General features: G+C 48.1%; 1 protein-coding gene across 7 annotated transcripts in view; it reads left to right on the forward strand.

Annotated features, from left to right (window-relative positions):
• RASGRF2 (Ras protein specific guanine nucleotide releasing factor 2) overlaps window positions 1–27,509 on the forward strand; it is a 192,590-nt gene that overhangs the window by 158,582 nt on the left and 6,499 nt on the right. For all 7 annotated transcript variants that reach the window (XM_037159313.2, XM_037159314.2, XM_037159317.2 and 4 more), the window contains 7 exons: window positions 14,073–14,185; window positions 18,501–18,561; window positions 18,873–18,976; window positions 21,257–21,341; window positions 23,981–24,178; window positions 25,428–25,507; window positions 26,825–26,942. In XM_037159313.2, the coding sequence (XP_037015208.2) occupies window positions 14,073–14,185; window positions 18,501–18,561; window positions 18,873–18,976; window positions 21,257–21,341; window positions 23,981–24,178; window positions 25,428–25,507; window positions 26,825–26,942 (759 nt within the window). The remainder of the gene's footprint in view (window positions 1–14,072; window positions 14,186–18,500; window positions 18,562–18,872; window positions 18,977–21,256; window positions 21,342–23,980; window positions 24,179–25,427; window positions 25,508–26,824; window positions 26,943–27,509) is intronic.

The raw sequence follows: 27,509 nt of genomic DNA on the forward strand, positions 1-27,509 counted from the left end.
TTCCAGGGGCCGAGGTGGCTGCAGGTTCCAGAGCTGCTGAGCCTGTATCCTAACCAGGTGCTCCCGGGACTGCTCTGATCTCCCACCCACAGACACGTGGGGGAGGGGTTCGGGCTGCCTGCGGACCGCTAACCTCTGTGCTGCAGTCTCTATGCAGGGCCTCGTAGGTGTCATCCGCAGCAATTTTGCTTTTCCTGACTTGTCTGATGGACTGGCCAGTCTGAGAAGATAGTCTGCCCACTTATTTGAGGAATTTTACAGACCGCGGAATGGCACTGATACAGGCACCTGCAGCTGTGTCTGCAGGTCACCACTCACTTCCTCTGACCCCGGATACCGTCTGAATGGCAAGTGCCTGAGAATGACACGATTGCTCATGGCTGAGGGGGATATTTTTAAAGCCTGAAATCAGACAAAAATGACCTACTTACATGCAAATCTCCTTCCCAAAGGAGTTTATGGGGGGAAGATTGCTGCTCCCCTTTCTGTCCTCTCACTTCCTTCATTCAGTCACTAATCAGGATTGATCTCTGGAGCGTGCCAGACACTGGGGTGGACGTAAACAGGAGCAAAGCTCAGGTAACCCCTGACCTCGTGGGGCCCCCAGCTGCGAAAAGGTGCCTACTACCAGGCACTGTATCTCGTGCACTCACTGCGTGACAGGCTATTACATCTGCTTCCCATTGTCTCAGACCTGAAGGCACATCCTTAAGAGAGTTGCTAGGCCACTAAGCAAGACCAGTAAGGGCCCATGGAACCGACCCTGCCAGCAGCTGTGATCGCGCCCCTGTGGGTGAGGCAGGAGAGCCGATGAGAGAGTGATTTCCAGGGAGAGTTGCTCGCGTAAGTCCCCTGATGCTGGGGGGGGGGGGGCAGGGGGGATCTTCCTTGTCACTTCAAGCCTTCGAGAAGCTTCAAGGAAACTGCCCCTCCCCCATGTAAGCTCGAAGGGGCTTGCTGGGGCAACGTGGAGAACAGTGGGTTGTGAGGAGTGAGTGCCATTCCTTCATGTTTCTGTGAAACAGGTGGTTCCGTGGGGAGTCTGGTCTGGGTGGCCCTGGGTGCTGCCCAGCGTGACTGCTTGGACGGTGAGGCGCCCCATCAGAGAGAGTCTGGGTGAAGTAGACCACTGCCAGCCCAGGGCCTGGGGCGTTGAAAGTGACCCACTGGAGACCAGACATTCCCTGAGTCAGGGCAGCTAGCCTTAATTCTCCAGTAGAGAGCTCCAAAAAATCCCAAGTGCCCCAGCAAAGGAAGAGCTAGTCCCTGTCCACCTGCCATGTTCGGAGGAACCAGGGCCGGCTCCACCTGCTCTGAAACATCATGTTGGGCTCCGTCCTTTCCCCGGGGCCCGAGCCAGGAGGTGACAATGCAAGTGGAGAAGAGACACTGGAGAGAGGAGAAGGGGCCTCCGTGTGGGCTTCCAGGCCCGACGCAGTCCAGGCTAGAGCAGGAGGGGGGCATCTGCTTCTGCACTGAACTGGAATCTTGATTAGCACGTTAGACTGGACATTTGGACTGTAACTAAAAGGTTCCAGGAGGCTTTGGTGCCTGCCCAAAACTCTCTGCGGAGGGGGAAAGGATGGCCTCTGGAGCAGCTTCACGGGACCAGTGAGAAGCAGTACTTCGGCTGGATGATTTCATCACTGTTCGTGACAGGGAGCGGAGGTCACCCTAGCAGGGGGGGCAGTGCCACAGAACACGTCCGATAGCTCTGTGATCACGCTTCCCATCCCCTCAGTCCTCTCACATGGTGAGAGGAGGACTGGTCAGCTGATCATGAAGAACTCCTGAGTGTACACGTCAGTTGGTATGCTTTGGTGCGTTTTATTGAGGTATTATATGCTTCACATAAAGGGCATTGAACTTGTGTGTAGCTCAGTGGACTTGTATCTGCACACACCGCAGTACGGCTACCACCCTGATCGAGAGGGGGGACTGGGAGCACCTCAGAGGCCTCTCCCATCAGTCCGCCCCTTCCTGGGCGTGGCCGAGTTTTCTGTTAGTTTGGGTTTTGTTCTTATTGACAGTATGTACTTTTACATGGTCAGCATGGAAACCTTTATCTTCCGATGAATTACATTCATTCTCCCCCAGTTTGTTCTTTTACATTGTATATGATGCTTTTTGCACATACACACTTTTTCCATTTATAGGAGGGTTTTATTTATACTTTTTATACAAACACATACACTCACTCTTCTTGTTAAAATATATATTTCATAACACTTCCTGAACACAACAAATAAATGAACTTTGGGGTATCAGACAAGAATTAGCAGCTCTCTCACCCCCTACTCAGTAGCCCCTCAGAGCAGCTGAAGTCTTTCCACCCCCAGAAACCCCGGTCGGAGCTGACTTGCCAGTCCGTCCCGTAGCACGGGTCCCGGAGCGGAGGGGCCTTCAGAAACTGGGCGGGAAGGCAGCGGGGCGATGCGGAGAAGCACGGGCTTCAGGGTCAAAGTTACCTGGATTGGAATCCTGCTTTGCTATTTATTAGCTGTGTGACTGAGCAAAACAGTAAGCCCCTCCAGGTCTCCATTTCTTCTATGTGAGTGGGGAGATTATCCCTCATTCCTTCCAGTGGTTGTGAGAACGACATAAAGTGATACCCGTTAGAGTAACCATTCTGGGCGGAGGCTCACAGCGCTGTGGACGGCTCTTCTCGGGAGAGCCTGACACAGGTGGGATCTGGTCGAAAGCCAGGCTTTCCGGCGGGTAGACGTTGTTGGTGCCATTGACCCGAGAAGTGTTTGAGTCTCAGGGAGGTTCAGTCAGCGCCACCCGGCGACCTTTTCACATTGTATCCTGGAAATAACCTGTATCTTCATCTCCCAGCCCCGTAGCCTGTAGCCACATGGGGCTGATTAAGCGCTGAAATGTAGCTAGCATGGCTGAAAACCTGAAGTTTTGATGTTACTTAATTTAATTAAATTTAAATAGCCACCTGTGACTAGTGGCTACAGTGTAACTATGCAGGCCCAAGCAGCTCAGGAGCGTAGCTGGGAGCCAGGGCCAGCTCTCCAGGTCCAGCTCGGAGTCCTTGCTCTCTCCTGCAAGGCCCCATTCTCTGAACAGGAGCCTGGCGGGTGGTCTCCACTGTGGCCTCAGTAATTAGCCTGCTGAGGGGGACACGCCTGTACTGGGTTTCTGTAGACAAAAGGGAAACCTTTGTGTGACCCTGGTGTTGGGATTATAAATCTCAGAGCGAGTGCTGGGTTTTTCCCAGTAAGGGAAGGTACCAATGAGTGCCCCTTTGCCTGGCTCAGAGCCTGCAGCCCCAGGTCAGTGGCACGGAGGGAATGGTCCCTAGTGACTGGCTGCAGTGGGCAGGGCAGCAGTGTGGCCGTCCTCGGTGTGTGTCAACCACACCTCAGGGGTCGTGTGGTCCTAAAATGACAGTTAATGAAGTTCATCGCTTCTGTTCATTATTTGGGCAGATAACAGGGGCCTTTTTAAATTAAAAAAAAAAATGGTATTACTTAGAAAAACACAAAATCCAGCCTGGAATTGAAGCGCAAAGTTCAGATTTATTTTTTGTTCCAAATCTGGAAGGGAAATGGGGCCAGGACGAGCCCGGTGCAGACTTTTGCTGTGGGCAGGAGAACGAAATGTGTCAGAAAGAACCAGCCACCCGGCAGGCAGCTCCCGGCCTGCCTCCAGCTCTGGCCCGCCCTCGGGCTCAGCCTGCTTGTTTGTCCCCGCTCCTGACAGTCTGCCAGCGAGGACTCTCCCCTCCACCCTCGATGCCCAGTCCCTGCTCTTGAGTCGTGGGTCTTCTTTAGACCTGCAAGGCCGTCTTCAGAGTCTGGGGGCCTGATCTCTGAGCTCTGGAGGAGGCAGGATGCCTCCCGGGGCCACGGCACTCTGTCCTGTTCTCGTGCTCCCGAAGGTGCCCAGGACTTCATAGGCTCCTCTTCCCCAAGTCTTCCCCACAGCTGGATGAGGTGTCCCAGAGCCCACCCCTAGACAGCAGGGGCCCTGAGTCAGTGGCACTGAGGTAGGAAGAGGAGCGCTGGGTCCCTAGAAGTGACCTCCGAGCCAGCCTGAGGTGGTCTCAGTTGTGAGATGCAGTGCGTGGTGTTTCGTGGGGAACTTGAAAACCTGGCTCCCCACTTAGCAGGCACTTTCCTCTGCGAGAAAACACCGTGAAGGACAGACTCCTGGTGTCTTAAGGAAATTATTGAACAAATACTTTGTCACTCACTATGTGTCAGGCACTGTTCTAAGTGGTTTTCAAATATGAAGTCACTAACTCCTCACTCCAGGCTTTGGAGGGAAGGATGATGGTAGGCACTGCTCCTTTGCCTGTTTCACAGGTGGGGGACTGAAGATGACGGGGAGCCCGGGGTCACACGCAGGCCACTGGCTGCCCAGCTCATGCTCTTGACCCCTACGCTCACAGCCTCTGCATCTTGCTCATGGCCAACTCTGGGAGGCAGATGGGTCAGCGTGTAAAATGTGAAAAGCCACTTCTGACTCAAAACAGTGAGAACACCGCATGCTAAACACTGACAGTGCTTTCCATCTGTCTGTAAGTCTCTCCTTAGAAAAGCACTTCCTTCCCAGAGTCTATTTTGTCACTTCAACAAAGGATTGTTGTCAGGGAGCCCGCCTCCCACTGACCCAGCACTGAGCGCCTCCTCCTGAGTTGAGAGGGGGGTGAGCAGGCCCCAGGGCGCCCCCCGCAGGCCCTGGCCCAGCAGGCGTTGCAGCTCACGCTGTCCACAGTCAAGGGCCAGCAAACCCCTGCCATTCTCAAGACCCCATATACCCCACCTGACGTGGCCTAGGATGCTGCCCCACCGCCCCCTGGGGTTCCAAAGTACAACGCAGTGCCTGGGGCCCCTCCCCTGCCAGCGGGTGCGGATGGGGTGCTGGGAACAAGAAGAGAGAGGTTAGTTACAATGTGAGATGCCGGGAGCTATGAAATATTTTTAATGACAAATTCGTTGACTACTGCTTTAACCATACAAATGGTTTATAAAATTGCCTAATGGGAAGATAATCAGTGGGCTACACACTTCACGTGCGTCTTGTCCTTACCAACCAGCGCCCGTTTGCTTCTGGCGGTCCTCACCTCTTCCTGTGACTTCGTGTCTAAGCTAAGAACTCCCAAACGTCCACCAGGAACAAACCAGTGTGTGTTCCCAAACTCAGATGTCCCACAAAGACAGCCAGAATGAAATAGAGAAGGTGCTATTTAACTTAATTAGGCCAACAACCCAAGTTCCTTTCGGCTCCTCCTGATTTCTGACGCAGAGGCTGGTGCCTGCGTTCACACCCCTGTGCCCTGTCCTGCTGTGCCGTCCCCTCCTGCCTCCCTCAGAGCCCACTGCCTGGGCTCGCGTTTCCCTCTGGCTCCTTCCTGGTGAGGACCCAGGCGAGGAGAGAAGTCCGGAGACTTGAGTCCCCCCCCCCCCCGCCCCCCCCCCCCCCCCCGGGTTCCAGTGTCAGCGATTGCGACCTTCCTCCGCTGCAAAGCTGGCAAAACGATCTGTATGGGGTTCTTATACGCAAATGAATTATGCGTTAGATTGCTCTAACAAATGTAAAATGTAGGAAACTTATCTGATAAGTATGGGTTTTCATGTTCATACTCCTTTTCTGTGGTCCAGGCAAATAACCGAGGAAGATCCTACTTCCCTTAACTTACCAAAGTTTTTCTCATCTTCTGTACATCCACATCTTCTTTTTCCTTTAAACATCCTTAAGCTTTCCGTGCTTGTCTTTAAAAAATGGTTGGAGAGACATTTCCAGCAGGATCTAAGTCGGTGTGGAACAGATTGAAATGGAACTTGTTTTCAGTCCCATATCATTGCGATAGCAGACACCTCGCTCTCCCCGTAGAGCTAGTGCGACTCTGTGGCCCTTGTGGACGGGTTTCATGGAGGGAAAACACTGAGCAGCCCCACGTGGGATTTTACAGGCACCAGTTGCTTCTTGTCTGTCGTAAGAGGTTTCTGGGGAAATGCCGTGGGGATCCCTTGTTTTCCTGAACTCGCATCCCGCACACTCGTCCTCATTCTGGGACTTGGAGGCCCTTCCGCAGAACGCGGCCTACGGGACCAGTCCTCCGCCCTTCCCGGACCCGCGTTCACCCACCACTCCCTGTGGCCAGCTCGGCACTGGGCCGGTGCCTGCTTTGTCCAGGCCCCAGGGTCTGCCCCACTCCTGGCCTCTTCTTCGCGTTCCTCTGCTGCCCACTCCGCTCCCAGGCGCCATCAACGTCGGTGCCCCGGTGCCCCGAGTGCTGTGCATAGCCCTCCGCCCTGGGTGCGCGCCCCAGGCCCCACACCCCACACCCAGGACGCTCCTGGGTCTCCCCATCTCTGCTCTGCTCTCCGTGGGGAGCAGGACGATGCACAGCTGGCCCATCAGCTTTTTCTTTTTCTTTTTCTTTTAAATCTGTCTTTTCCCCCCTGATGGAGCAGGGCATGGAGAACAAAGCATAACTTTCTAGCACTTTCCTAAGGCTTATATTTGAGTTGAACTTAAAGATCTTTTTTGAGGGGGCAAGGGCATGTGGTGTTAATTAAGAAAAAACAAACAAGCAAACAGAAAGCAGACCTTTCCAAACTTTTCTCTCCCCTCCAATCTTCATCACTGTCTTGAAGGCTCTGGTCCATGCCAATCAGCTGCCGATCCAGAGACCAATGGGAAACACAGCATCTGGGAAAAAATTCCCTTTTTTTCTCTGATAAATACTCATTTTAAATGACCGAGTCTCATTTGGGGGCTTAAAGACATAAGCCTGGGAGCTATCTCATTTCAGTGTGGAGCAGTGTTTAGAATTCTTGTAAGCACAGCTGTTCAGCTCTAGAGGCTGAACTTCGAGCAAGTCTTTCAAACGCAGGGGTATTTGTTAGACGGCGACCGGGTGGGGGATTTTCTGCGTGGTTTTTCCTTCTCGCTGAGTCGGTGCCATTCACTGCCATTTGCCTCTTCTCGGTTATTCTTGTTCTAACACATCTTCCACATTTTGCGTTGTGCCTTTTCCTAGGCGCCTCCTACTTCACATCTGCTAAAACAATTCCCCAAACTGCCAGTTTAAGAAGAATTAGGTCATTTATTACCACTTGTCTCAAAATCCAATGCCCGCTCCATGAACCGGTGTCCCTTCGTTCAGTAAGTACTTGAGGGCCCACCGGGCGCACCTGCGTCCCCACACGTGGGGGCTTCGTTGGGTCGGGTCTCGCTACCCTTTCCTGGTACGCAAGTTCTTACACAACAGATACGTGTTTCCCATATGTTCTGTTCCTCTTTGAATATTCTAGAACTTTATAAGTAGTTAATAACCAGCAAGTGCCAGACAGGTATTAGAAAGTTTAGAACAGGTATACAGCGAGTGTGAACAGGTATTGGAAAGTTTAGCATCACTCTGGTATCGCTTGGCAGGGCTTCATTTCAGACGTGATGACCTCCTTCATGTTTCCAACCAGGCTGTCCTTTTTGTAGTGGTGAGCAAAGAGGTTTTTAGAATATTTTTGTAGTTAGGGGATGGAAAGTGCTGGAAACCCCTGCCTTGCCTTTCTCCGGTGAGAAACCCTGATTCAGAGTCCAGGTTGCCCGGAGGTGACGGGAGGGTCAGCAGGCCAGAGTCCGTTCACAATATTAAAGCTCGCACAAAGGTTCACCTCCTTAAAGAGCTGAAAACCACGCTGGTGTGGTGTCTCCAGTTACAATGAGGCGTAGGAGGGGGGCCTTCTGGAGCTGTCGGGGCAGATTTGCAAAGATCTCGGGGCCCTCGCTCTCGGCAGCTTTGCCCAGTTTCCCGGCTTCTGAAATGGCCCCACATCTAACTTGAATCCACACCACAATTTAAATAAAATTTCTCATCTTCTCCAGCCAAAGAGGACAGAAAGCTGTATTGTGCTTCTTATTTTCTTGAAAACTATTAAGTCAAATCACAGGCTCTTATTTTTGAGCCGAACAGCTCCTACGCCCCTTCTTTATGAGCCCTTTGTTCCAGGCTTTAAAATTATTCCTGTGGTTTTGCTCCACTCTGCAGTATTTCCTCTTTCCTTCTGAAAATTCTGACCACTGTTAGAAATACCCTGTACTGATCACGGTGAGAAAATTAGTCTCATAATTCTCTTTACCCTCAAACTGTGTGTATTGACTCGGATTTCCCAATGTCTTAGAATTCCCGTGGCCATACTCAGCGTATTACGAATGCTCACCCCTCTCTCCTGAAAGGGTGCATGTAATACCCAAGGTACCTGAATTGTCGACAGGGATTAGTTTTAAAGTGCTGGAGAACCCGATTTATTGACTTAGAGATTAGTTTTCTGTTGAGTGATCTAGTCTTATTAACACAGACTTCAATCTCAACATCTCTATCTCAAAAGGCTGTTAGTACAGGTGGGAAATAGCCCCAGACTTAGCGTGGTAACCCTCCACTGCATGACGTGTCTTGCAGCCCAAACCGCCAGCACTAAGTCGCTGACGGCCCCTTTCTGGAGAGTCGGTGCAGCACTGAACACAGGCTTCAGCGGGCGCTGCCTGGGCTTGAGTCCTGGGTCTGCTGCTTGCTTCCTGTGTGACTTCGGTCAAGATACTCTGATTCTTTACACCTTGACTTCCTTGCTGCATGTAAAATGGGGATGATAGTGATTATAACTATCTTGCTATTGAGGGTTAAATTAGATAGTAAAGTTATTAAAGTGTCCCCTAGCACGGGGTAAGCTCTCCCTGGCTTAGTTACGGGAACGCCCTGGGAGTTGTCCCCCGGCCTGGGGAAGACTCGGGCTTTCTAACCGTGTATTGATGCATTTGGGCAGCGTGGATAAAAATGTTGGTGAAATGTCCTTATCTCACGACAGCTTATCTTTGAGGAGGATTCTAGTGGTATCAGTTGGTAACTTGTGTTCCTACGAGTTTGCGCGGTGCCACCCTCCCTTCCGGACACTTGCCCGGGCTGTCCCCTCCTGGCAGCCCCTCTCCTGTGCCTCCGCAGGGCACACCCACCCTCTCACCTGCCTCTCTCCCCGGGTTTCATGTCTTAATATTTCCTCTCTCTGCCCATCCGCCTACACTTCTGTTCACTGCTCTGCCTCTCCCCCAGGGGCTTATGTATTGAGATGCTCAGTAATTTTAGAAAGACTAAGAGCTATCGTCTCTTTTTAGAGATTGAAGTGTCAAAGTCTCACATTTTCTGGTCTCTTCACCTTTGAAGGTTAAGATGTTTGTTTTGTTTTCCTAGTCTGTCTCCTCATCCCTGCTTCATAAATTGGAAAACAAAAGCTAACCTAAATCAACTTTTGCTGTGGTAACTTCAGTGAATGCCTCAGGTCCTCTGGTGCCACAGGGTTCATTCATCTGCAGCATGAAGCTTTGTGAGATAAACTCTACAAGCAGCTTCCCTGCTCAGGGCCCTGCTTGCTCCCTGTGCACCAGAGGCCAAGTCCATTCCTAAGGCAATGCCCACTCCCTGGCCATCTGGCGACCCAAGAGTGCCATCTTGTGGAAGCTCTGAGATCTGCCCTGTGATCTTACAGCACTTGAAAGTCTCATTTTCCTATTTCAGGGCCTGGGGAAATGTAGCCAAAACTTAGATGCCAGGTCATTACAAAATGGCTGTCAGGCCGAATTATGAATAATCTACCTCTGGATTTAAATAGGGCAAGTAACTTCAGATTTCATTTTAGTGGGTAGTAACTAATATGTTTTTAATGGGGACTTTTGAATGGCCAATTCTGCATTTCACATGCATCAGTTAAAAAAGAACATTTTACATGCTAGGCAGCACCTCAGAGGATTCAGATTTTTTAGTCAGTTTTGGAGGAGTTGTACTTTGCATGAATTTTTGGTTTAAGGCAAAGTCTTGCTCCTCCGAGGATGATCAGCATTCCTCAGGGGCTCATTAGAAAAGCAGGATCTCAGTCCCCGTCCCAGACCTGCTGCCCAGAGTCCGCAGTGGCACGTGGCAGTTGGAGAGCGCGGGCACAGGGGACTTCAGCAGGGTCGGATGGAAGCCCTGAGTCCTCGTCCCTGAGCTGCAGCTCCTCACAGGTAATGGCTCCCGCCCTTCTGTCCCCGGATCAGCTGGGAAGGAGTGGAAACCACGTACAGGAAGTCACTTTGAACGTGGTAAAAACCTGTGCAAGTGTGAGGGAGAGCTATGAGTGAGAATTTTTACATTTCATCCTCGACCTTCATTAGACAATCTGCTGTATGTCAGCTCTCTCGGCCGCAAAACCAGCATTCACCTGTAACCATTCGTCGTGCTTCAGAGTGTTTGGGTGGACTTGACCAAGTTTTCCAAGGGCTCTCTCAGGCTGGTCTTCCCAGAGCTCAGATTAATGCAGTTGTACTCTGGGTTTTCTTAACAAGACCTTTCATACCACTTACCGTCCCAGCGTCCCAGAAGTGTTCCCTTGTTGAGTCCAACACAGGGTATAGTAGGTGCTTGATGAAGCTTCTTGATTAAACCACAAATTAGCCCTCAGCAAGGTCCAACCACTGGCCTGATGTTCTTCACATCAATCCATTTATGATAGATAATTTACAGCATTAGAGACTTAACACAGCTACAGGAAGACTTGGTCATCTCACATAAATATTTATCAGGAAAATAGGCTCCTCACAATTGCTTCAAAAAGAATGAATGACCTAAAAATAAATCTAATCAAGGATGTAAAAGATCTTTACTCAGAAATTATAAGACACTGAAGAGAGAATTTGAGGAAGATTGGTGGAAGCACATACCATGTGCATAGATAGGAAGAATTGAATCAGTAAAATGTCCATACTACCCAAAGCAATCTGTAGATTCATTGTAATTCTTATCAAAATACTGATGACGTATTTCACAGAACTAGTACAAATATGTCAAAAAGGTAATATGGAACCACAAAGGCCCTGAATAGCAACAGTGATTTTGAGAAAGAAGAACAAAGTTGAAGGAATCACATTACCTAATATCAAACTATACTATAAAGCCATGATAATCAAAACATCCTGGTACTGGCATAAAAACAGACACATAGATCAATGGAACAGAATAGAGAGCCCAGAAATAAACCCACAGCTTTATATTCAATTAATATTCAACAGAGGAAGCAAGCACATACAATGGGCTAAAGACAGTTTATTCAATAAATGATGTTGGGAAAATTGGACAGATACTTGCAGAACAATGGAACTAGATCACCTTTTTATATCACATAAAGAATAAATTCAAAATGGATTACAGACTTAAATGTTGGATCTCAAACCATAAAGATCCTTAAAGAAAACATAGGCAGCAAAATCTTAGACAATGCTTATAGCAATATTTTATTTGCTATATCTCCCCAGACAAGGGGAATAAAAGAAAAAAATAAGCAAATGGGACTACATCAGACTAAAAAGTTTTTGCTTGGCAAAGGCAGCTATCAACAAAGTAAAAAGACACACTGAACTAAAAAGCAAAATAGAGACAGACTCATGGATGGAGAGCAGGCTGACAGCTCTGGGGGGTGGGGTCAGGGTGTGGAGGGATCAAGCAAAACGTAAAAGGGCTCATGGACTTGGACAGCGGTGTGGTGACTGGGGGGAGATGGCGGGTGGAGGTGGAAGGGGGTAGAAGGGGGATAAATGGTAATGGAAAAACCACAGTGAACAAGAAAACAGATTCCTGGTGACTGAGAAACCCTTGGCAGTGCACGCGGGTCGAAGTTGGTGAGATCTTTAACTCTTTGCAAACCTCACTGCCTTTACCTTGAAGTGAGGGACAGGGTGGGACAAAGAAAAAAAAACAACAAGAAGGTATGAGTCTCTTCTTGTGTACATTTTAAAAGAAACGTCAACAGTCAGGAAGCTGTTGGACAATATGGGTGAAATTTTAGGAGAACATGTTTGAAGGCCTACAATTGATAAGAGACAGTAGCATCGGTGTGGCCCTGGGCCCCTGGCTCCTGTTCCCGGAGAAGTGGTGTTGATGGTCAAATAGCGAAAGTGAAATACTGAAAAAAATGTGTCACACAGGTTTCCACCAAACTGAAGCACAGAAATACTCAGTTCAAGTCAGGTTTGATTTTAAAGTCTGAAAAATTTTACCCCAATTTACTAAATATATTAAAAGAATTTTATTTTATTGAATTTATTGTAATTAGTAATGTTCTCTCTAATCAGTTAAAAGAATCCAGAATGTCAGTGCTTTAAAACTGAAGTTTCTATAAGTTGCAGTGTAGGAGGGAAGACTGCCCAGCAGGGTGAGGAGGTCCTGGAAGCGGGGCTTCCCCACGTTCGGCCCGACTCTGACACCCGACAGTCCCAGGATGCTGCCTCTTGGTGATTTATTTATAAGAATGCTTTAATCAAAGAACTACAACTTCACTTTTTTTCAACTTTTTACCTTGAAAATTTTCAGGTCAAGAGAAAAATGACAGAGTAAATAAAGTATACTAATATACATCTAGAATCACTAAGATTTAGCATGTTTATTGCATTTGTGTTCTCCCTTCCTTCTCTCTCTCCTTCTCCCCCCCGTCCCTGAAATAAAAGAACAAGGACCCACTCTTAAATAGCTTCAGTAAATGATCAGTTCAGGAAAACTTAACGTTGATAGAATGCTCTCAACTAGTGTGTAGTCCTTATTCAGTTTTTGCCAATTGTCCCAATCCCTCCCCTCACACCATTTCCCCCTGGACCTCGGATCTAATGCAGGCTCACATGTTGCGTTGCACTGTGGTCCCTTTGGAGTCCTTTAAACTGGAGCAGTGCCTCAGTTTACCTTTGTCTTTTATGACATTAACGTTTTTGAAGAGTGTGGGCCCATGTTTTCTCACAGTGCAAATGGGAAATTGTGCATTTGGGGGAAATGCTAAGCAGTGATTCTTCACAGAGCGTCACATTCGGAGATACGTGGAGCTGGTTTTGTTCCGTTATTGGTGATGGTGACTCCGTTAAGGTGGTGTCACCACAGTCTCCCTTTGTAATCAATAAACAATTTCTGGTGGGTGTGTGTTTGGGATACTCTGACACTGTTCATTGTTTCTTGATAAATTGAAGCATCCATTTGTGACCCTTGCCTTGTCAGTTATTATTGCTTTGGTCAAAAAATGCTAACTTTCTCTTTTATTCCTTTGCATTTATTAGTTGGAATTCCACTATAAAGACTAGTTTTCTCTTCCACATCCTGTATGTATTTACTTATTTCTGTATTTGTTAGCATCAGTAGGGACCTGCAGGTTGTTTGATTCAGTTGGTTATTACTTGTTACTCTCACTTTCATTTCGATGCTCATGTTGCCCCCGTTGGCCCAGTGGGTGCCCCTCCAGCCTCACCTCTGCGTTTGCTTGACATGGTCCTGTGAGTTTCTGAGGATCATTTATTCTTTAGCCCTTAGCATATCTATACTGAAGTTTTTCATTCAAGTCACTGCCCGAATGACAGATTTTATTCCTGCAATAAATCTTCTTTTGAGCTGTCACTATGCCCCATTTATTGATCTTACTCATGGTCCACTGGAGAACTAGACAATTGAATCGGTGCTGACAACATGGTGAGTGATGGTGGAGGGCGCCATGGAGCAGGGGGCACAGCTCTTTGCCCCACTGGGTCAGTAAAAAACGCTCCTGGGAAGAACTGTATCCACTAGAGGACCTGAAAGATGAATAAAAATAAAAGTGGGGAGAAGGCACAGTGTTCTGTGGGAAGAACGTATGTCTTAGAGGAAGTCCCATCCCCTGGAAAGCAGGTCAGAAAAACAACAATGGGGCCCCTTCCCAAACAATCAATTCAGGATCTCTGGGGGACGTCTGAGGCCCAAACGCTTTATTTTCCATAGTAGTTCTAGCTGCGGTGTGCAGCCCTTGGCATCTCTGGGCCACACTGGAAGAAGTAGAGTTGTCTTGGGCCACACGTTAAATACACTGTGACGCGAAATCACAAAAAATCTCATAGTGTTTTAAGTAAATTTCTGATTTTGGGTTGGGCCGTATTCACTGCCGTCCTGGGACACATGTGGCCCGTGGGCTTCAGGTTGGACACCCCTGCTAGAGAATTTACCATGAGGAATGGCGCTCTGTATCATGGAGCTAAACCTTTCAAAACCGAAATATTAAAAGAGCCATTTCATCTTATAGGATTTCGAACTCAACAACGAACTCAAGATGAATGTCCTCAATTTGCTAGAAGAAGTTTTGCGAGACCCAGACCTTCTTCCACAAGAAAGGAAAGCCACAGCCAACATCCTGAGGTAAAGGCAATCTCAGCTGCCTGTTGATGACTTTGGTTGGTTCGTGCTGTGTTCGCAGAATATAAGAGGCTATCAGAGCAGAAGGATGCATCTTAGACTGCTGGGGCAGCGAGGACTCTGCTCCCGCGGGTAGGGTGTTACTCAGCACCTCCTCTTTGCTGCTGTCTCAGGCAGACTTCGGACTGTGCGGTGTAACTTGCGTGGGCAGACAGTGGTTTACTGTAGAAGCAAAGGGGCAGGGAGGAAGCCGCAGGAGCCGCTCCTGCGAGCCCCGCAGGCGTTGGCAGAGGGATTTCCTTTCCTCGCCCGGGTTCTAACAGTTAATCAGATGCCCGCGTCTGTGAGCAGGCGCTGGCTTTTCTATGGGAGTCTCGTTCACCTGACTGTGGAGGTGCCACCCCAGAGTAGCTTCCCATTTTCTTTGGTTCGTTTCACTGGGCTCAGGCTGGGATTTCCCCATCATCTGTGTTGTCTAAATTTGGACCCCACCCTTCTTTGTGGTAAAGGATGGAGTTTGGGTTTCTTCCTAGAGTTTTGTTCGGTCTGCCCACCCAGCATCCAAGCAGGTAACAGGCTTTCTTACAACTTCTCGAGCTAGCGGGAGGACTTTTTCTGAGTCCGCTCTGTACGAAGAGGGCACCATCCGTGGCCGTGTGCAGGCCATTCAGCCTGCCCCTCGCCCTTGGCTCTGTGCTCCGTCTCTGCCTGGAGGGAGAAGGCCCGGCACCTGTGTTCTCCAGCCTGGTTCCCCCTCACTGTTCTGACCTCTCGTTTCCTCTTCACTTACAACGTTTGGAAAGAATCCTTATTTTTTCCTTCAGAGCTCCACCATATTGTGTCTTTGTTATCCAGAATGCGTGTGTGGGGAGGGGAGCCCATTTTAGCTCAGTCTGCCGTGTAAAAAGTCCCTCCCTGTGCAATGATGACAGATTTGGGTAACATTTTATCTTATTTTATTTTTTTAAAATTTATTTTATTGATTATGCCATTACAGTTGTCCTATTCCCCCCTTCATTCCCCTCCACCTTCACACTCCCGTGGGGAAGGTCCCCACCATTCCCCCCTTTCATTTATGTCCATGTGTCACAAGTTCTTTAGATTCTATATTTTCCGTCCTATTCTTGCCCTCCTCCCTGTAACGTTTTAACAGCCGGTCCATAAGGTTGAGCCATTCTTAGCCTCCTTGGCTCAAGTTCTCATAGCCACCCTTCTTTGATCTAGGAGTTGTCACAGGTTGAACTGTGTCCCTCCTCCCCAAACATATATTAAAATCTTAGTCCCCATAACTCAAAATGTGACCCTGTTTAGAAATAAGGCCATCACAGGTATAATTCGTTAAGACGAGGTCATACTGGAATAAGATGGGGCCCTAATCCCCTGTGACCGGTGTCCCCACGAGAGGATGGCCTTGTGAAGACGGAGACACAGGGAGGCCACGGGAAGGAGGAGCAGAGAAGGGAGTTAAGGACGCCAGTGGGCTCGCGTCAGCCTGGAGGAAATGAGATCGTGCTTGGGAAAACCTAGGGAGGAAACGATCTGGCAGGTCAGAGAGTGAAGCAACAAGAGATCGACCTGTTCACTCACTGCGCGAGGAGGAGCAGAGCCTGCGGCAGGCCACACTGGGGGCACAGGCCCCCCGGACGCAGTGGCCCACCAGCAGCCCGGAGAGTGCGGACACGTCCCACACCCACTGCTCTTGGCCGTGTTTTGCAGCCTACCTGATTTCTACCATGGAAGGGAAAATTTCCTACTTGTGGAACTTGGATAATCCCATCTCCTTTTAAATTTTTTATATCTGTTGTTTCCTTATAAATGCACAAATACTAAACTGGTCATACAGACCCATAAATGTGAGGGAAATCCAGGATCCTGGTGTGTTCATCGAAGCTTTAAGGTGGTCTAAAGACTGGAAGCAAATTCACCCCCTCCTGGAAGTGGGCCAGAGGCAGAGGGACCCTCACGGCTGATGGGAAACAGTTGTGACTGTACCTCTCAGTGAGTGTGACATAGCTGAGAGAAACAAGAACACATCTTGTAGTGCAATGTGGCCCTGACATGAGAGATTCACATATGTTCAAGTCACATAACTCATGTAAGCATGAAGCATGCATTTACACATAAATTACAGGAATGGAGTAAAGTGAAAGCTTTCTGCAATGACCCACCCTGCCTCACAGTCTCACAGGGGTTACTTTAAACTTAATTAGCATAAGCAGATTGCTGTCCATTTGTGAACAAAACCTTCTGCTCAAGAATGCTGTTTCTAAGATGCCACCACCCTCCAACGTGGTCTGACTGGCTGGCTTCTGAGTCTCGGCAGTGTTTTTTGTAGACAACTAACACGCCACAAAATGAAAAGAAACAATGACTGACTTTTTCAAGTGCCAAGTGGAATGGGTTCAAGTCATGAAAGAGTATCCCTCCCAAACTTCTCAAAGCCCCAAACAGCATCAGTAGCTCTTATGAAGAGAGAAAATATTAAATAAGTTAATGGGACCAGAATGTACCATGGAACATTAGGGTAAGATCATTAGGGAGAGGAACATCTGATAGAAACTAACTAATTTCTTGACCACTTCTTTCCAAAAGAAGAAATAGTCCATCCTCATTAAAAAGAAAATCTTTTCCATGGGTACATGTAGTTATGTGGCCACTGATCTCTCTCCAGGAACCCAGCCTGCAGTGGAAAGAATGATGTAAACTAGAAAACAATCCCTTTTATTCCCTACACATAACCCTTAAGTGTTTTTTAATAGTCTTGGGAGATAGAGTTGTGTTTACTTGTTGTTTTCCTCACCTGACTCTGTCCTTTACCATATGAAGACTCTTTCTGCTCACAAATGACATGGGTAGTTGCTGAGCAGAGGACTGCCCCTCCTGTAATCTGGAGGGGTTCTGCTCCCCATAAACAGCCACGAGCCTTTGTAACAGAGGAGACTGTGGAGAGGGAATTGAAGTGTGTGCTCTGCTGGACCCTTGACGAGGTGCCTCCCGTAAGCCTGCGTAAGACAAAGAGAGTAAAAGGAGAGCACAGCTGCGCCACACCCTGGCCAAGTGCGTTCCTTTGAGCGTTTGTGTCCTCACTGGCAAAACAGAAGGAATAATGCTTACCTTGGCGCTGGCCGGGTGGCTCTGTTGGAGCATTGTCACGTATGCCAAAAGGATGCAGGTTGGGTTCCTGGTCAAAGCACAGACCTAGGTTGTGGGTTTGAGTCCCCGTTAGTGCATGGGGTGCATGTGGGAGGCAACCAAGAGATGTTTCTTTCTCACATGAATGTTTCTCTCTCTCCCTTCCTCTCTCTCTAAAATCAGTAAACATGTCCTCAGTGAGGATTAAAAAGTAATCATGTTTACTTTAAGGGGTTTTGTGTGTGTGTGATACACGAGGTAGTGTATGTTAAATGCTTAGCGCACCCGTGGCATGTTGTGGGCATGGAATAACCCCTGTGTTAATTCTTCAGTTTGGAGGGTAGTGGTTTTGTTGAAAGCAATTCAAAATGCAACAAAACCTTACAGCATTATTCTTTTGAAACCCACTTCCTCCTGCAGACAGGCTATATGCGGGGACTGTTCAAATATGTTAACACTTTTAATGCACGATTGTGCCTTCATTTGGGAAAACTTGAAGTGCTGGCTCAGATGGCTCGTTATGTAACCGGTGTAATTCTGGACGCTGAACTAGTGTGGGACGTGCCGCGTCACTCCCACGGTGGAACCCACACCCACTTCAGTCATAAGCGACTCCTGCATTTATTCATTCACTTACCACCTATCAGAAAATAATTTTATTGGGAGCTGAATAACAACATGTGTGGGGACACACCACCAGATCTCAGGGAAATCCATCTGGGAAGCAAGGGGGAAGAGTTTACCTGCCACCTTCCTCTGCCTCACACCCGTCAAGGTCTCGCAGCAGAGGAGCTCCCCCAGCTGCTGGTCCACATGTCAGTGGGGAGGGGCAGAGCCAGGATTCCTGCATGGGCGGGACAGGTCAGGGTCAGGGTCAGGGAGCAGAGGAGCAGGGGAGGGCCCAGCGGATCTCCTGACCAGTAGAGTACTCCAGGAGGCCGGTTTACGCACAGCCCGCCCTCTGGGTCATTCTGAGGTGGGTGGTTCCCTCACGGCATTGTCTGTAACAAGCCAGCTCCCGTGGTGACCCTGCACCTGTAACGCATGTGCCTTCCGTCCCCTGGACTGTCTGTGTCCCTCTCAAGGCTCCACAGCCTCGGCGGGCAGCTGCCACACAGACCCAAGGAGCGAGCGTGCCTGCTGTGTCTACTTTCTTTTCATGGCAGACATTCTGATTTTTTTTTAGAGCTCTTTCACAAGATGATCAAGATGACATTCACCTCAAATTAGAAGATATAATCCAACTGGTAAGTTCACCCATGGTCTTGTCCAGCACAGTTGCATGCAGACCCACTCCAAGGCCAGCAGTGTGCCTGCCCTGATCATGGAGTGCTCAGCCGTGGGTTCTGCCACTGAAGCTCTCCATCAGGTGAACCAGATTCGGTGTGTCGTTCAGCAACTGGCCCTCGATATGCACATTGGCTGGTAGTTCTGACCTTCCCACCACTTTCTGCATAACATGAAGCTACGACAGACCTTGTACTTCGGCAGCAGCTCCGAGCGGACGGGAGCCCCGCGCCCATGTGTGTTTCATCCTCCGCCCCCCCATCTTTCGCAGGCAGACTATCCGAAGGCCGAGTGCTTTGAGACCTTGTCAGCCATGGAGCTGGCCGAGCAGATCACCCTCCTGGACCACATCGTCTTCAGAAGCATCCCCTATGAGTGAGTGCTGCCCTCACAGAGCAGGCCCTCTCAGGCAGGGGTAGCCGGCTGAGGGGTGCCGCGGTTCCTAAGGCAGATGAGTGGGCAGAGGTGTGAGTCTTCATCCTGAAATGGTTTGGTTCCACTAATGTCTACTGGTTCCAGTTTATGTTGGAAATATTGAATGGGACATGGTGGGGGCTCTTGAGATGGTCACACCTGAGTTTCTGTTTGGACAATGATTACCATGTACATTTTTCTTTACTCTCACACCCTTGCATCGCAGAAACCTCCATACGGCTGTAACAGTGGCTCTCAGATTTCAGTGTGCCCAAAATCATTTGGGGAACTCGTTAAGAATGTACATTCCTAGATTCGTCCCTCAGAGATTCGGTTTCAGTAAGTGTGAGGCCCAAGAAACTGCATTTTCTAAGAAAATCCTAGATAATTTTGGGTGGTCCAAGACTTTTAGAAAGACTGATCTTGGGTAAATGATGTAAATTCTGCTACCCACTTGCATAAACCAACAGGCGTTGCTGAGCTTTGAGACCATGGGCACATCGTACAGCCTTCCAGTGACCTCCTGTGCAGAGTGAGGGAGGCTCCTACAGCCCCTCCCAGCTGTCATATTTGGTGACCCACAAGCAAGGCCTTTGTTTGGGCAAATGCAACTGTTGGCACACGTCCTCTGTGAATAAAAAATTAAATTGAGAATAAAGGAGGGCTGGGGAAGAAATAAGAGCATGTCAGATTGAGAACAGGTTGACAGTGACCAGAGGGGCGAGGGGAGGGAATTTCAGGGGAAGAGGGGAAGGGTTTACAAGAACAAGTATAAAGGACACATGGACAAATAATAAGGGGGGTGTGGAAATAGGGGATGGAGGTGGGGAGGGCTGGGATGGTGGGGAAGGGTGGGAGAAAAAGGCAGAAAACCATATTTGAACAACAATAAAAATATTGATTAAAATAAAAGAGACAAGAGCATGTCGCATGTACAGAAAGAGGACACTGGTGAGGATGGAGGGCCAGGCATGGCAGGCTGGGTGGTCAGAGGGTGGGTAGGGGGCGGAGCCACAGCTCTGTGCAGGCCCGCAAGGAGCCCGGACATAAAATGCCCCTGCAGACGTTATATATTTTATCTTCTTTCTCTCCCCCTCTTCCAGCACTCATAGACCAATCCATAAACCTGAAAAAAATAAAATAGAAATAGGCCCATTGGCCAAACCAAGCAACCCAGTGACTATTTGAGGCCTTGAGTGAGGAACCACAGCGCCTCTTCCCGGCACCTCCTGACTGCCCTCCAGTGCAGTGAGGATTCAGGAGGGATGTGAGCGTGACCTCTGTGGGGGAGGAGAAAGAGCAGAGTCCAAACCTTCGTGCTGGCCTGTGGTATGGTCTCTTCCTGGGACTCTCCTCGCTCTGTCCCCTTTGTGCTGGTGTGAACATCTACCAGTTATTTTCACCACCCCTGAGACTGGCCCAGCTTTTGTCCATCAGCCTTCCAGGATGGGGCAGTACCACCAGCAGCGAGGGATGAAGGGCCTTGCACAGAGACTCAGTCAGCATTTCTGGATTAAGAATGTTTATGTTGTGCAATGGCTACATAAGTCCTGTGTGCTCCATTTGTCCATCGCTAGCTGTGATCTGGTGTTCACGGGTGAAGGGAGAGAGCGGGAGTGTTATTTGGAGGACAGGCCTTCCACCAGGCTGACCTCCCTCCGCTGCAACCGCCTTCATCACACGGATGGGCCATAAAGCAGTAACTGCAAGGTTGTTTATCAGCTCTTACCATAGTGTCCCGTCCTGGGCTCTGGGGAGGACAAAGGTGAATCCTGCCCATGGAATGGACATTTGCTGGAGACCATCAGAGCAAAGTGGAGAGAAACATGCTGTTCTTGATTAACATTTTTGGTAGTGATTCATTTTTTGGACCTTCTGCTAAGGCTTACACTTTTTTAATGAGCTGATCCAGGGGAAAAAATATGGGTTTCTGAGTTAGTACTTAGCTTCTTTATTCCTTTTGCGTGGGTCATTGTTTTCCAACTTCAAAGAAGTCTTTATAATGAGCCTAACAGGGACAAAGTTCCTAACATTTATAAGAGGAAGCTGGAAACTGAAATATCTTTTTCTCTTTTGCATGGAAAGGTGCAATGCTCGAGTTGAGCTAAAATTCATGTGAGATGGTCAGTAGCAGCTGCTGTTGGGCAATGTCAAATTTAATGTTTATAACGTCAACAATTACACCAATAATTGACCATTAAAAATTTTTAATTGGTTTTATATTTTGCTTTGAACTTGCAGAGAGTTTCTTGGGCAGGGTTGGATGAAGCCAGATAAAAATGAAAGAACACCTTACATCATGAAAACCAGCCAACACTTCAATGACGTGAGTAACCGTGAAAGTAAAACGTTGGGATGTTATAGGAAGGTGAATATCAGGGTCTGAAGATTCTTTTTTTTTAAATAAAGCTACCCACATTTAAAACAGAACTAAAGTAATGTTAAAGACAAGCTTAAATCTCCTCTAAGAGTTCACAGTGATGTCATAATTTTCAGTTAACTTCTGGATGCAAGAGGTTCGCTTTAGATGGTACCCAGGTCTGCTGAGTGCTCAGTAATGCACAGGGTGGTGTCACTGTTTTCATCACAATCGTTATTACTTCATGGTCATAGACGGACTAGTTCTAACAGAATAAATAGCACATGTGTCACTGGTCCCTGGTGCTGCTGGGGACAGTAAAGTTAGGTGGTTGCCACTCTTCCTCCTCATGACTGAGCACATTCCGGGGGTGGAAGGGACCTCTCTGAGCGCAATTACATTGCTGCTGCGGCTGTGTGCGTGGTGACAGCTGTTGGTCCATCTCCCCGCTCTGCTTTTCCCCAGCAGTAAGAGGCAGTGGTTGTATCCCCACCACTCCTCATTTGTTCTGTTCTAATGGCCTTGGCCCTGAATTAGAACCACAGGTGTTGGAGTATCTTCAGGTCTTTCCAGGCAAAAGGGAAGGCTCTCTTTGCAGTTACATTCAACCACAGTAAAAATAATGATGATAATATATTTAAAAAAATAAGACTACCAGAAACACCCAAAGTAAACTAACAGGTCACTTAGAATCAAAATACACAACAATGGTGTAGATTCCCAAAACAGTGCTTTTGCTCAGGGCACTTGCAGGACACTTACGTGCAGAGTGAACGTTAGCACACAATGAGCGCCACAGCCACCTCAGACGCCGTCTGGGAAGCGGGGCCCCTGCTGTGGAAAGTGGCCCTCCATTGCCCGCCACACACCCACACCCGGGGTACAACGGACACTCAAGTCAGGGTCAGTCCCAAGCTCCACACCCACGTCTCCACTTCGATGACTGCCGCTTTGTGCCCTCAACAATTTTCAAGTGAACTCGTCTTTGGCACCCAGGACCTGCCAAGCCTGCTTCCTCATCTTCCTCTCTGTCCTCGGTCGCAGATAATGGCCTCACCACACCCTCACTCACCCAAGCACAGAATCCAGCGGTCGTCTTGGACTCCTTCTTCTCCCCTACCCACCCTCACCGCCCCCAACGTGGTAGTGAACCCCAAGTCTATGTATGTCTCAGACCCTTTTCCCCTCCTTTTCCACTGCTGTGGCCTTGATGTGGCCTCTCATTCTTTCTCTCCAGGAGCTCCTAACTTAATACCCTCTGCCCTCTCACGCCCTCCAACCCACTCCTCATGCAGGATTTTGGGAATAGCTCCTGTGAAACTCCAACCTATGATGCTACTTTCTTTGACATAAATCTGTAAGTGGCTTGCCCTCACCTTCCAGATGTGGTTCATCTTCTCCACCTGACCTACAGGAGCCCTGCTCACCTGTCGTCCTTGTCTCTCATGACCCCCAGGCTCCTTGGGTGGCTGCCAGATCCTCCTTACACCACACTTCCCACCCCTACCCCTGTACTGATGCACTTCTGCTGTGATGGAAAGCAGCACTGACTCAGTGCAGCCCACGGCCTCATTGCCAAAGCCTCCTCTGTGCTAGGCCAGATGCCCCATGTGTCCGTACACTTTCCACTGCACCGCCCACCCCACCCCCGTGCGGACCGGGCTTTGCATTTTGCCGCGTGGCATTTACTGTTTATATCTGCCCACCCCCTCCCCTTCCCATCTAGCTAGACTCAGTGCCTTAAGGTCAGGGATGCTGATTTATGTCTTCCTGTTTCTGGCACCTAAAAGAATGCCTGCTTCATAGTAGATGCTGAATACAAAATAATTTTTAAATAAATATGCATATTGATCATTGTGAAGCACTGTGAGATCTTAAGCACTTAAAGACTTATCAAAGAATGTTTGCACTCATCAAATTTAGTATATGGATGCAGTATTAGACCCCCATTCCCTTTTTAGGCATCAATCCTATTCTGCCCTTTTCCTTTTTGTATTCTAAGTGCTGAGCTTCTGAAGCCCCTGCTTCTTCTCTTGGCTTTTATGAACAGAATTATAGTTCTTAGCCTTGACACTATAGGTCCTTTTAACTGCTGGTGGAAAAAATAAACAAAATAGGAGAAAATATTCTCTCTTCCCATTCACTGAAGTGTTTCCAGTTTGAGAGTTGATCCGGTTAGAAACAGTTTCATTGGAGGTCAAGTGTTTTGTTTCTCTGTAATAAACTGGGGCTTCCGAGAGTAGATAGTCCACAGCACAGGTCGGGGGAGGGCACGGAGCATGTGGAGAGACCCCAAGAACTGAAACCCACCATCTGCAAAGGTTGCTAATCCTCAGGGGTTAGCTCATTCTACTCTATTTCCTCAATAATTGTTGCAAACAACTCCTTCATCAAAATTGCCAATGGACAAAGTCACCTCTTCCCCCAACAAGCTGATTCTAAGCAATGTCTCTCTCGCCTCTGTTCACTATTATTATCACAGACTTTAGTCACCTCCGAAAGTTTTTATCCAGATATGGACTATGATCTTCAGGTAACTCAGGCATTTGGCCCAAACACATTGCTTGGGCTCTTCGTCACCTTTTTTGGCCTTCCTGTTGTCTCAGATGAGTAACCTCGTGGCCTCCCAGATAATGAATTACGCCGACGTCAGCTCTCGTGCCAACGCAATCGAGAAGTGGGTGGCGGTGGCGGACATTTGCCGGTGCCTGCACAACTACAACGGCGTGCTGGAGATCACCTCCGCCTTAAACAGAAGTGCCATCTACAGGCTGAAGAAAACCTGGGCCAAGGTGTCCAAGCAGGTGAGCGGCAGCGTGCGGCACATCCTGGGGCCAAGGAGAGGAGAGGCTGGGAGACCTGAGCCAGGAGAAATAGTACTAATTAGGAAATAATTAGCTGAAATGAGCAGCTCAGTTGCCAAAGAAAGGTGCCAATGTGGGTAATTACTGTGTTCTTATCACTTAATTGATTCCACTCATGTGCATTTGTAAATGGTTCATTTAGAAAAGAAAATACGACCCCAAACATTCATTATAACATATTTGGGGACAGTCTCCAACAATGTGGTTAACAGTCAGGAGGTGTTGCCTGAATTATTCAGAGAGGAGACATTGATTTTCAGTGATGCTGAAGGGATCCACTCTTTCTCCCCCAAAGTGAGGGTGCAGACATCTTAGGACCAAGCACTGGGACAAAGGGCCTCAACATTCACCTCTTTCTTTGTTACCCACACAGTAAATTTAAAGTTTTGGCATGACGACTTAGATGTGCAGAAATTGAGCGTTCTTAATTTTCTTTTAATTGGACTCAGCTTGACCATTCCTATCACTTTCATTCAGATAATGTCAGTTACAGCCCCCCCCCCCAACTTTTCCTCTGGGCTGCTCCACCAGCAGGCCTTCTGGGGAAAACCCCCGGCTCCTGGGACAGGGCAGCCTGAGGGCTCTCGGCCTGGGCATCTGCTTTCCCGGCGGAGCTTCAGGGACTCGGACTCGGGGGCTGCCGCATGCAGATCCTCTCCCTCCCAGTCTTCCGTGTGGCATGGAAGTCCAGACCAGGGTTGACAACAATTGCCTTTCTTGGTCAGAATCAGCTATATTTTTCTAACAAGTTGATGAAGACAATCATGAGAGGAAGGATTTGGACTGGAGAACATAGGCAGCTCCATAGCCAAGCAGCCAGACGTGAGCTCTGATGACGTGGAAATTACACTCAAAGAGCTTCATCACGAAACCCCCCGATGTGAGACTTCGCCTCTGAAAGTCCCGTTCCACACCTGCTTCTCAGCCCCTTCGGTCCCCGAGTTTCTCACACGTTGCCGTTTTCCTCTTCCACACATTTCCTCTCTTTTTGGCTGAGTAGTACAGTCACTTTTTCTTCTCTAATTGTCCTTTTTCTCACATCAAATAATATCTCGATATCTTGAAAATTGTATCACATTGCAACAATTTGCCATTATGGAAGAGAATCGAGCATCTTTTGGTAACTTAGTATCTTATCAAGCTGTAGGAGAGTTTTCATGACATACTAAATTCCTTTTTTTCTTTCTAGACAAAAGCTCTAATGGACAAACTTCAGAAGACTGTTTCATCCGAAGGAAGATTTAAAAATCTCAGAGAATCCCTTAAAAAGTATGTCTGCCTTTGTTAAATTGTCTCTAGTTCCTAAATATATTTCAGTAATTCATGTCGTGTATAGTAGTGGTCTACTTCCCACTTCGCTTTGTAATGAAAGACAAGTAGGAAACAACTTCCATCATCTTCACATTTTTCCGATTTCCCTGGTCATTTTGAATACTGTGCATATAGTAGGGGTCATATGGGTGTGCTCACGGTATGCAGAGTATTCCAAGGAGAAGAAAATATCACCATAGTAAGTCAAACCATGATTTACTATTAGAAGTTTGATTTGGTATTTCTTTTTTAATTTTTTCCTTTTTTTATCATCGTTCAATTACAGTTGTCCCCATTTTTCAGCTTAAGTATAATGATACCCTGTGAGATTTTTAATTTAACTATTCCAATACTTTTTGATTATTGTTATCTACTTTTGGCCTTTTATTGCTGGATCAGTCTCTGTTGAGAAAGAGAGAGAATGGAATAGAACAGAACAGAATAGAGAATCAAATCGATCCTGCAGCTGGTTTTCCCACAGTCTGCACACAGGCCCTGTGGTGCCACCAGTGAAAGACTCCTGGTGGTAACAACAACAACAAAACAACAGCTGGTCACTGAGTACTCACTGAGTTTCAGACTCCATGCTAACTGCTTGGTGTGTCTTATTCAAGCCTCACAACTAACCAGAGACATAAGCTTCAGTGTCTCCCTTTTATAGGAAACTGCAGTCGGAGGGTTAGCCCAACACCATTTAGTAAGTGGTCGTACTGGGACGCAAACCCACTTCTCTCTGCATCAAAGGCCCATGTTCTCAGCTCTAGGCTCTAAGGAGACCCCGTGTGTCCCACCTCAAAAACAAACAACACACAAAAAATAAGTAAGGTCTCACATTAGTGTGCAGTTGTGATATTAATTACAGCTATACTCTCAACTTTTAAACACTAACTAAAACAGAACACAAGCTTTACAAGCTCTAGCCACACTGATTTTTCTGTCCAGTTCTTCCAGGTTGACTGTTTGCACTCTAATGAGGTGAGGGCATGGGGATTTCCTACAAGCCGATTTACAGGCTCTGCGAACAAATACCGACAAGCACTGTTAGCAAATGTTTCGTGTCTGTCTATGAGTTATCCTATTATTTGAACCTGCCATTGTTCCAGACACATTGTAAAGTATGGGCTGCAATTTTGTATTACATTCTATTGTGAAAGGATGTATTTACAACTCAGCTTAAGAAAATGGAATGAGAAGACTTTATTCTTCTTGTTTAACTGAGATGGGACATCAATGTCATGGGAATGGGCATGAGAACAGTGTCTCTTGGTCTTGCAGTTGTAACCCGCCTGCTGTTCCTTATCTGGGGATGTACCTGACAGACCTGGCATTTATTGAAGAAGGGACACCAAATTTTACTGAGGAAGGCCTTGTCAATTTCTCCAAAATGAGAATGGTAGGTGCTAATTTCCTAATCAGCCTGTTTTAGTGACTTTTCTGGCTTGTAGAGAAGGGGCTAAGCCATGAAAGTTACTGCTTGCTCTTCAACTTTGAAGTGGATGAGGTGGTAGAACCGGGTCTAGTACCTGACGTTGGCTGATTCAGATTTTGAGCTGAGCCATGTCAGCTCGCAGTCTGAGCAAAGACAGTAGGGAACAAAGCCCCTGGGAAGGACGTTTAAGACTGACCAGTGACAGATGCTGAAGGCTTCCTGCTCGACAGCCAGGTTCTGAGCACCGAGTGAGAAGCAAGCAGCCCGAGGACTCTAGGACCCAGAGCTTTCCACCCCTGAGCCTGAGGCCACCCAGTGCCAGCTGTCCCCTTGATTGTGAATTCAGTATCTTCTTGCTGTTAGCATTTCATACAGCTCATTGAAAAGCAAGAAAGCCCTGAGCATAAGGAATGACTGGGCAAAGCCCCAGTTACCGCACCGGAGGAAGTGACCGACCACTCGGGGATGGGCTCCCAGAAGAACAGGCTGCCATACTGGGAAATGCTTTGCTTTGCTTTTGTTGTTTTTCTG

Source organism: Artibeus jamaicensis, unplaced genomic scaffold (assembly GCF_021234435.1).
Source record: "Artibeus jamaicensis isolate MK-2021 breed Jamaican fruit bat unplaced genomic scaffold, CSHL_Jam_final contig_373, whole genome shotgun sequence".
Classification (NCBI taxonomy): domain Eukaryota; kingdom Metazoa; phylum Chordata; class Mammalia; order Chiroptera; family Phyllostomidae; genus Artibeus; species Artibeus jamaicensis.